Raw genomic sequence first — 10653 nt, 5'->3', positions numbered from 1 at the left:
TAATATTATCAACTAAGCAAACACACCAACAAATGCCAATTACGTATATTATCACATATCACATAACTATTTGTTCACATTGATCAATATAAATTATTATAAAATTCTAATCCTTCGTGTACCTATAGGCAACTACGTACCTGCATTCATATACTTCAGAAACTCCGGAGCATGCATGGCTTCTAAGTCCAAAGCTCGCATGAAAGACGGCTCCTCAAACAAATGTTCGTTTGCGAGTGCACTTGCCACGTCAGCTACATTTGGTGCCACATTGCCGTCACCTTCGTCTTCGTCTCCATCAGGACCAACAACTTTGTAATTGCTTTCAAATTCTTCCTCACTGTCGCTGTTGTAATCTTCCCGTTCAATATTTCGATCGGCTTCGGACGGTTCGAATTCCACATACACCTCAATGAACGATATCTGACCACGACTTTCAATGTACATTAAAAATATCTCTTGCATGCTCGCTTCATCTGTTACATATTTTGTCTGAAATTGTACGAATCCACCAAATAAAGGTATGGGATACCTGTATAAAATACATGATATTTAATTCACAAATCACACCTTTTAGTTCCTCGAATGAGATTGTGAATGGAATAACAATATCTAATGGATTTTCACAAACAAATCTCACTCCTTCAATTGTTTCTAACAAAATCTGCCCGAAATAATATACTTTCATTAAAACTCTATCATCCATTTTTCTCACTCATATGAATAAACTTCACACTTTCAATATTTTTCTATGTTTGAAATAAGAAAGAAATGTAGATGAAGGTGCTTCGGGAAGAAGAAGATGAACTGAGGAAACACTCGTATCATTACAATACAAGCTACCGACGCTTATATAACGGAAAAAACTTATTATACTCAACTCGAACTCATCGATTAGCGTTACTATATTCAAAAAAAAATTTTTTATGCAAAACTCGGACGGTCCGTTTTCCTAATTAGAAAAAAAAAGAACTAATCGGACCTCCGATTAGTTCACCGTGAAAGTCGAAATTTTCCCTCCCTCTCATTTCGGACTCTCCGATTTGGTGCCTCAATTTTTTTTGCACACAACTCCCTCCCTCCGATTTCTTCCTCAATTTTTTTTGCACACAACTCACTCCCTCCAATTTCTTCCTCCATGGTACATCCAAAAGTTGCCCCACACCCCTGTAAAGCACCCCCTTAATCCATATCCATGCGTTACACACATAGATGAAGCATATCTAAATTAATGAGCCGTCTTTTAACACACCCTTCTAAAAATGAACATACTTAATAGTCAAATTATTTTGTAAGTAGCTTTTCTCTCATCTTTTGAAAATATAGTATGAAGCTACCAAAAGAAGAAAATGTGCAAATACAAGCTAAAATGAAAACTATGTGTTTTTCATCTCTGTTTCTAAGGAACAATGTGACAATGAATTGAAATAATTTCTAACATCCTTTTATTATTAAGACTATTTAAACAAGACTTTTGATTCTTAATCAACTAATAAAGTGTCGAAGAAAAAAAACAACAAAAAAATTTAACCTAAAAGTTTCTTCAATTTTTTTCTTCATCCATAAATTCTCTGTAATATAAGACTTTATTGTATATTATTATTTAGAAAGAGTATAAAGAGACAATGAATTTAGTGTACAATGTATACAATAGGGATAAAAAGGAGATAATGGATATGTAGATGGTTATTTTAATTATTAATTGGATGGTTATTTTGTTCGATTCAGTTTAAGTATATACAATTAACAAATGCTTGATGGTCATTTCACTAGGTAGCCAGATGATTATTTTAATAACTACATGGATGGTTGTTCGAAAGAAACCTGGATAGCTAGTTGAAGCTTCCAGACAAGTGGGCCTAAACGCAAGGAGACCACTCGAGTACAGAGTATAAATGGAGAGGGGTCTATTGGTGCACGAATTGTGAATCACACTTTTCACAACTCGTACCACTGACCAGCAAGTGCACTGGGTCGTCCAAGTAATACCTCACGTGAGTAAGGGTCGAATCCCACGGAGATTGTTGGTTTGAAGCAATCTATGGTTATCTTGTAAATCTTAGTCAGGAAGTCAATTATGTTTATCAGTTGAATTGCAAATAAACAAGAGAGCATAAATTAAAGGTTACTTGTTATGCAGTAATGGAGAATGTGTTGGAGTTTTGGAGATGCTTTGTCTTCTGAATCTCTGCTTTCCTCTGTCTTCTGATTCACGCACGCACATCCCCCTATGGCAAGCTGTGTGTAGGTGGATCACCGTTGTCAATGGCTACCATCCATCCTTCCAGTGAAAAGATTCCCAATGCGCTGTCACCGCACGGCTAATCATCTGCAGGTTCTCAATCATGCCGGAATAGGATCTGCTATCCTTTTGCGTCTGTCACTACGCCCAGCACTCGTGAGTTTGAGGTTCGTCACAGTCACTCAATCATTGAATCCTACTCGGAATACCACAGACAAGGTTTAGACTTTCCAGATTCTCATGAATGTCGCCATCAGTTCTAGCTTATACCACGAAGATTCTGATTAAGAGATCTAAGAGATACTCATTCAATCGGATATAGAACGGAGGTGGTTGTCAGACACACGTTCATGGTTTGAGGAAGGTGATGAGTGTCACGGATCATCACCTTCATCACAATTAAGCGCGAATGAACATCTTAGATAGGAACAAGCGTGTTTGAATAGAAAACAGAAATACTTGCATTAATTCATCGAGACACAGCAGAGCTCCTCACCCCCAACAATGGAGTTTAGAGACTCATGCCGTCAAAGAGTACAAAGTTCAGATCTAAAATGTCATGAGATGCAAAATAAGTCTCTAAAAGTTGTTTAAATACTAACCTAGTAGCCTAGGTTTACAAAAAATGAGTAAACTATGATGGATGATGCAGAGATCCACTTCTGGGGCCCACTTGGTGTGTGCTGGGGCTGAGATTTAAGCAACTCACGTGAAGAGGCCATTTGTGGAGTTGAACGCCAGTTTTTGTGCCAGTTTGGGCGTTCAACTCCAGCTTTTGATCCTTTTCTGGCGCTGGACGCCAGAATTGGGCAGAGAACTGGCGTTGAACACCAGTTTACGTCGTCTATCCTTGTGCAAAGTATGGACTATTATATATTTCTGGAAAGCCCTGGATGTCTACTTTCCAACGCAATTAGAAGCATGCCATTTCGAGTTTTTTAGCTCCAGAAAATCCACTTTGAGTGTAGGGAAGTCAGAATCCAACAGCATCAGCAGTCCTTTTTCAGCCTGAATCAGATTTTTGCTCAGCTCCTTCAATTTCAGCCAGAAAAATACCTGAAATTACAGAAAAACACACAACTCATAGTAAAGTCCAGAAATATGAATTTTTCCTAAAAACTAATGAAAATAGACTAAAAACTAACTAGAACATACTCAAAACTATATGAAATTAACCCCAAAAAGCGTATAAAATATCCGCTCATCATCTATCTCTCCCCAGAAGTACGTCACCCTTCTTACTCTAATTGGCTGCATCTTCGTACGGACACTGACTTTAGCATCGGAGTGTGATTGCAGGTGGCCCCACCCGCCAACACGCCGACAAATAGGCCGAACGCATCGCTTTAGTAGCTCATGCTTAGGTCCAGATCCTCTCACTCCTTTGCTCTGTCATCAACTTCACCCGATCATCAAACAAGGTTCCAACGGAGGAGTTGAGTTCCATGTTGTCCTCCCAACCCTTTTTTCGGTGGGGAGTTGACCTTTTGGGGCCATTCCTGGTAGCCCTGGGGTAAGTAAAGTATCTCATAGTGGCTATTGATTACTACACCAAGTGGGTAGAAGCAAAGCCGTCAGCCAGAATATCGTCGGTAAATTGTCAAAAATTTTTGTGGAGACAAGTAATCTACAGGTTTGGAATCCTAGAGATCGTGATCTCGGATAACAGGACACAGTTCACTGACAAGAGATTCGGAGAATTCTTATCCGGGATGGGATCAAACAAAAGTTTTCCTCAGTGAAGCATCCCCATAGTAATGGTCAAGTCGAGGCGGTGAACAATATCATACTCAATGGATTGAAAAAGTGCCTGGATAAGTGAAAGGGCTCTTGGCCAGACGAGCTAGCATCAGTTCTATGGTCTTATAGGACAACGCCGCAGTCTTTCACTGGGGAGACACCCTTTCGGCTTATATACGGGGTCGATGCGATCATCCCTGTGGAAATCAGGGAACCAAGCCCAAGTCTACTCCTCGACGGAGGCACTAAAGCAATCGAAAAAGATCTAATCGATGAAACAAGGGAGATGACCCGGTTATCGAAAGCTGCACTAAAGAGGATAGCCTTGCGCTACAACAGCAAAGTGCTTAACAGAAACTTTGGGGAAGGGAATTTGGTGTTATGGTGTAATGACATCGGTCCGCCGACCCTAGGAGAAGGTAAGCTAGCAGCTAATTGGGAAGGTCCGTACAGAGTAAAGGAAGTCCTCGGAAAGGGAGCTTACAAGCTAGAATGCTTGGATGGGAGCGATATCCCGAGGATGTGGAATGTGGTGAACTTGAAAAGGTTCTACTCCTGATAGGCGACCTCCCTGCATAACGGTTCTCTCCACACCTTAATTATCATCTCTTATTTCACCATCCATGTTTTAAGTGTCTTGTTTCCTTTTAAAAACTACAAGTGTTTGTATTTCTGAAGGCACTATTTTCCCTACCTTCCATACGAGGCTATAGTAAGGGAGGTTAACGAGGCCTATGTTGAAACAATTAATTTACGCCTCTTATCATATGGTTTGCCTTTGTTTTAATGGCAACCCAGAACTAATCACCCCAGGAGTCAAAACGATTACGACGATATCCAGTGCATAGTGGTTTACAGCTTAATAGCCAAACAAAGAAGAAACAAGTAAAATAGCCAGAACATTCTATGAATGAAAACAGTGGTTAACGATCTAAAGTCAAATAACACCACAAGTTATGACAACTATCTAACGACGAATAAATCAAAGTAGTTTCAAAGTTACAAAGTCGGGGGCACCACATCAGCCTAGTAAGTCACAATACAAGAATATAAGGCAAACAGAAAAAGCCTCATGGCCTCGGGATGTCCACAATCTTCCCATCTTGCACCATTTTAAAGGCTCCAATCAATGAAGTGTCGAAGTCGGGAGCAAGGTCCAAGATCTGGGCCTTAATCTCCTCCTCGGTAGCCTTGACAACCTTCTGAGCATCCCTCACAACTTTTTAGTTTTTCTTCTTCAAATCCTGGGCCTCTTGCGGAGCAACCTCAGCTGACCTCGTGGCGTCGACAGCTTTTCCCTCCAGCTCCTTAACCTTCTCCTCCAGCTCTTTCTCCTTCGCCTCGGCAGTCGTGGCCTCACTTCGGGCGATATTAAGTTGGGCTGAAAGAGAGAGGTCGCACTCCGTTAGACGGTTGATTTTGGTGGCACTCTCCTCGGCTGTTTTCTCCGCTTCGGCAAGGCGGGTCTTCAGCGACTCCTCTTCAGCCTTCAGCCGAGCAATATCTCTCTGGGCAGCCCTAAGTTTACCTTCTGCAAGTTGGCTTTAAGCCAGCACTGGTTCCACCTTTCTCGCGATAGCAACTTCCCGAAGAAGACTGCGGTAGGCCACCTCGCCTCTCGGAAGAACTCTTCCGAGCCCGGGAGAAGTTGGGAGTCGATGAAATGTCGGGAGTCAAAATTTTTCTCCATGACTGTTGGAGTCTTGCCAAAGCTGGAACTGGTTTTCCTTTTCTTTGGGTTAGTCACAATGATCAAATCGCGGTCATCAACTCAGCCATCGTAGTCTTTCCAACAGCCATGGAAACTGCGAAAGGTAAACACAAGTTATAAAGTCGGGAAACCAGAGAAACTTGAACCACAACAGTCAAACCCATTAAGAAAACAGAAGTAGGGCAACTCACCTACATGGCTTCAACCGTTTTCCAGTCGCCCATCATCAAATAGGGTTTAAGATTCTTGGTGCCAAAGATCACCAACAAGATGTCGGTGATTTGGCGGTTCTCCTTACCTAATCCCTCGTAGGTCACCTTTATTAAGTAATCGGAGTCGGCACCAAAGGGTGATGGACAGGGGCCGACCATTCCTTGAAGTGGGTGCTCTTGAAGCCGTCAAAAGAATCTTCAAAAAGACCAAAAATACGACGGTTCTGTACAACTCGGAAGGATATGTAGCCTTTTTTGTGCTTGCCTTCCCGGGAGGGGTTGGTAAGTAAGAAAAAGTAGAGAAAGACATTAACAGAGGCTGGGAGCTCCAAATACTCACAGACCATCTCAAAAGTACGGATGGCAGCCCAGCTATTCAGGTGAAGTTGTGACGGGGCGACGTCACAACGATTCAATAGAGAGATGACGAAAGGGGAAAAGGAGAGACGGACACCCAATGTGGTGAACATGGGCTTGTATACCCACATCCAATCGACCGCCCGCAGAGACGCCAGGTTTATATGGCAGATGCGCTCCCGTTAACTCGGGACAAAAACCTGGTAATTCGCCTCCTCCGAGCTCCCTCCATATAAGGTCCCGGAGTCCCGAAGCTCCTGTAATTCTTCTTGGGTTTCTCAGGAAGCCGTATCTTTCACATCAAATGTGATCCAAAGATAGCGATCCACAACATTGCATGTCGTAGGTTGTTGAGCTATACTTATAGTGGGGGCACCACTTAAGTCAACTCGAGAAGTCGAAAATTTGGAAGAAAATGAAAAGACGAAACTACATCCTACCACATTACTACACTACACTATCTACGCTGATTCAAGGCCTAAATCCAGAAAAGAACCTAAATTCAAGAAACAGACACCTAATGGTACACCCTAAGAACCATCTAACAAAGGCAAGGCTAATCTAAGTAGGCACAAATCAAACAGGAGACATCATACAATGATCAACAAAGAAAGTAGGAACATCAAGTGTAAAAAATAATAAATACGTACCAGAAGAAGACGCAGCAAAAACAATAGGGAGAGGCAAATGGGATGAGCGCAGCAAATCTCACAGCAAACCAACAGCAGAAGGAAAGTGGATGATGGAAGAAATAAGAGGAAAAGAGTACAGAATGGTAAAAAAAATTAGGAATGAGAAGTTTCGAAGATAAAAAGCAAGTAACACAGAAGGATAACCGTCAGGGTGAAGCACAAAAAGGCAGGGGTATAATGCACTTTTTTTCTCGCTTTCAAATCAATTATAAAGATTAAAGAGCATTAAATGCTCTTGACACAGAAATCGAAGCATCCCAAGCAACGGATGGGGGCAAATCACGCGCATTGGAGGCACGGACTCTACTGACGGACTCTCGAGCTCAAGAAGATTCGACCAAAATGGGTGCGAGTAGCTTGAATGGCCAACCACGAGTTTTCGGCTTTACGGTTGGCATGTTGGGGCACTGTTCCGGTCCAACCCGACCCATTACGGATCCTGGGTCCAGCTACAAGTCTTCGACCCACCGGGTCTACTGACCCCAACTCAGAGGCGACCCATATGTCACCTACCATACCGCGAAAGAAACCTGGACAGTTAGTAGAAGCTTCCAGACGAGTGGACCTAAACGCAAGGCGTCCACCTGAGTACAGAGTATAAATGGGGAGGGGCCTACACCTCCCCAGAGGTACGTCACCTTTCTCACCCTAATTGACCGCCTCTTCGTACGGACACCGACTTTAGCATTAGAGTATCCTTGCAGGTGGCCCACCCACCGACACGCCGATAAATAGACTGAATGTAACTCATGCTCAGGTCCAAATCCTCTCACTTCTTTACTCCGTTATCAACTTTACCCGATCCATCAAACACCCAAACAACAGAACAAGATACAATATGAATTTCAATAATTTAAATCAATTGGATTAGATTAAAAAATAAAATAAAATCAATACAATTCAAATTATAATAAATTATATCGTTTTTTTTAAATCAATCTAAATTCTATTATAATACTTTTTTTTTAAGTTTCCGTGGTTATCTTATTGCCATGTAAACACAAGATATGTATATAAACATACTTTATCATACATTTCATTTGCATTATAAATGAAATATATATAATTATGTGCTTTTGTTTATTATTTGTAACTAAAATAAAATTATTATATATAAAAAGATAATATCAATGTAAATTAATTTTCTAATTTTTCCATACTCGGTCATATACACCAAAAAAAAAAGTAAAAGTAAAATATTATAATAATTATATAGTTGAGATTTGAAAATTTAATAATATTTTATCTTAAGTTGCACTGTAGAAAACTCCTTAACTGCGCTTGGTCACCATTTGTATTAAAAGAAATAATGTCGTGATTAGCATATTAATAACATGCAGTTAGAACACAAACTATAATTGCTAACTACTTAATAGATGTGACATATGATATGATGTCCAAAAAAGTCTGTGTCAATATTAAGACCAATTCTATAAGGGTCGTTCTACGGTACAGATTCAAGTTCATACAGATTTACAGATTTTTTATGTAAATGAACATAAGATTGACACATCGCTCTTTTTTTTTTTTTTTGCAGGGCTTGTCTCATGGTTGACGTTAAGTGTGGCTGAGCCATTAGCCATGGGCGTTCGTGCGCAAACACTAGTGTTGAATCTGTTGAGGTGAGATTTGGTCATCAACAAAAACTGGGTATCCAAAGAAAAAAGTTTTTTTTTATTCTGTGAATGGGAAAGAAAAAAAGGAGAAGCGATGTCGGCCTGCATCCATGGAGGGTGATCAATTGAGGAAGATGTGATCCCCAGAAACGAAGACTTAGGTTTCTGTGAGAGGGATAAAGCCGCTGAAGGGTTGATGTGGCGGAGGGTCAACACTGGAAACCCTCTACGATTGAAGTTGCGGCGTCGTGTCTTATCCTGCGTTGGTTGCGTATTACCGTTAACCGCTCCGTCGGAGGCCGGACTGGAAGTTGCTGCTGTTCTAGTTGGGGCCTTATCGTAGGTATGAATTTCGTTGATTTTGCTCTGTTGCATTATGTTGTATCCAAAACGGTGTATTACTTTTGCTCTATGTGGTTCGAGCATTGGCTGTATTGAATTGATTATAATCCATAAATTTGTTGATAAATTCTCTTTCGATATTTTTGGTTTTCGAACTCGCCTAGGATCATGAATAGCTGGTTTATCCGTCTCTGTCTTTGTGAACTTTACTTTCCTCGTCACAACGCTTTCAACCAGACTTTGTTGCCCACTTTTCGTGAACATTTAACTTCCTTCGGACTTTCTTCCTTTTGAATTTCTATCAATGGAATTCCCAGTTGTATTGGTTAACCGTAGTACTGAATACTGGTAGTAATAGACTTATGGGATCATTTACACTTGCTTAGTCTGACTCAGATTTGTTATCTCTTTTTCTCTTTTTATGTGTAACAATATAGTGTTCCTGCCATGCCATGGATAGCCATTGTATAGAATACACGAAGTCATTCATGTACCCGATCGATAACTGATGCACCACTATTTTGTGATACATTTTGTACTTAATTGAGTGGATTTTATCCACTAAACTCACACTTATTCATATAATTCGCATGTTTTACATTTTCCTTCCTAATTATGTGCTTTAATTGAAAACATGCTTCTCTGGCCTTAAAATTGCTAATTATTAATCCTCTCTTATTACCATTCGATGCCTTGATATGTGTGTTAAGTGATTTTAGGGTTTATAGGGCAGGAATGGCCTAGAGGATAGAAAGGAAGCATGCAAAAGTGGAAGGAATACAAGAAATTGAAGGAATTGCCTGACCTCTTCGTACTAAATCGATCATAACTTGAGCTACAGAGGTCCAAATGAGGCAGTTCTAGTTGCGTTGGAAAGCTAACACCCGGGACTTCAAAATGATATACAATTTGCTATAGTTTCCATGCAGTTAAGTGACGCGCACGCGTGCATCACGCGTACGCGTGACCTTGCAAAAGTTCATCGACGCGTACGCATGACGTACGCGCACGCGTGACGTACGCGCACGCGTGACAGAGCCACGTGCTGGAAATATCAGAAAATGCTGGAGGCAATTTCTAGGCTCCTTTTGGCCCAGTTTCAAGCCCGAAAAACACAAATTAGAGGCTGCAGAGTGGGGGAATCACATTCATTCATTCATACAACATTCATTCACATAATTTTAGGTTTTAGATATAGTTTTCTAGAGAGAGAGGCTCTCTCCTCTCTCTAAGTTTTAGGATTCTTAGGTTTAGCTATTTTCAATTTCAGATTTCTGTCTTAGTTTAATTAGTTTCTTTTCTACTCTTATTTGTTCTAACACTTTAGTTTATCTATCTTCCCTTGTTGATTTATTTATTCTCCAATTTAGTTTATGAACTCCATGTTAGATTTGATTTTCTATTTAATGAAATTTGAGGTATTTCATATTCATGATTGCTTTCTTCAATTTACGTTATTGATGCTTTCAATTGGTTGTTTGGATTTTAATATTCCTTGCTAGTTTCCTATGTTTTTATGTTATACTTTCCAAGTGTTTGATAAAATGCTTGATAGGATTTTAAGTTAGATTTTTATGTTCTTGGCTTTGGTTGAGTAATTGGAGACTCTCGAATTATCAAACTCCTTTGTTGATTGATAATTGAAAGTTACTGGTTGATTTGGATCCTTCTAAAGCTAGTCTTTCCTTAGGAGTTGACTAGGACTTGAGGAATCAAATTGATTTGTCCACTTGACTTTCCT

The 10653-nt window shown here is 40.3% G+C and overlaps 1 protein-coding gene across 1 annotated transcript; it reads left to right on the top strand.

Annotated features, from left to right (window-relative positions):
• Positions 1-3999: 3999 nt before the first annotated feature.
• On the top strand, positions 4000-4541 carry LOC140180076 (uncharacterized). Its single transcript, XM_072220472.1, has 2 exons — positions 4000-4016; positions 4112-4541. The coding sequence occupies exons 1-2, from the start codon at positions 4000-4002 to the stop codon at positions 4539-4541; spliced, it is 447 nt and encodes a 148-aa protein (XP_072076573.1).
• Positions 4542-10653: the final 6112 nt, after the last annotated feature.

The sequence above is a fragment of the Arachis hypogaea genome, chromosome 16 (genome assembly GCF_003086295.3).
Source record: "Arachis hypogaea cultivar Tifrunner chromosome 16, arahy.Tifrunner.gnm2.J5K5, whole genome shotgun sequence".
NCBI classification, from domain to species: Eukaryota; Viridiplantae; Streptophyta; class Magnoliopsida; order Fabales; family Fabaceae; genus Arachis; species Arachis hypogaea.
This window is presented reverse-complemented; position numbering and strand designations above follow the sequence as displayed.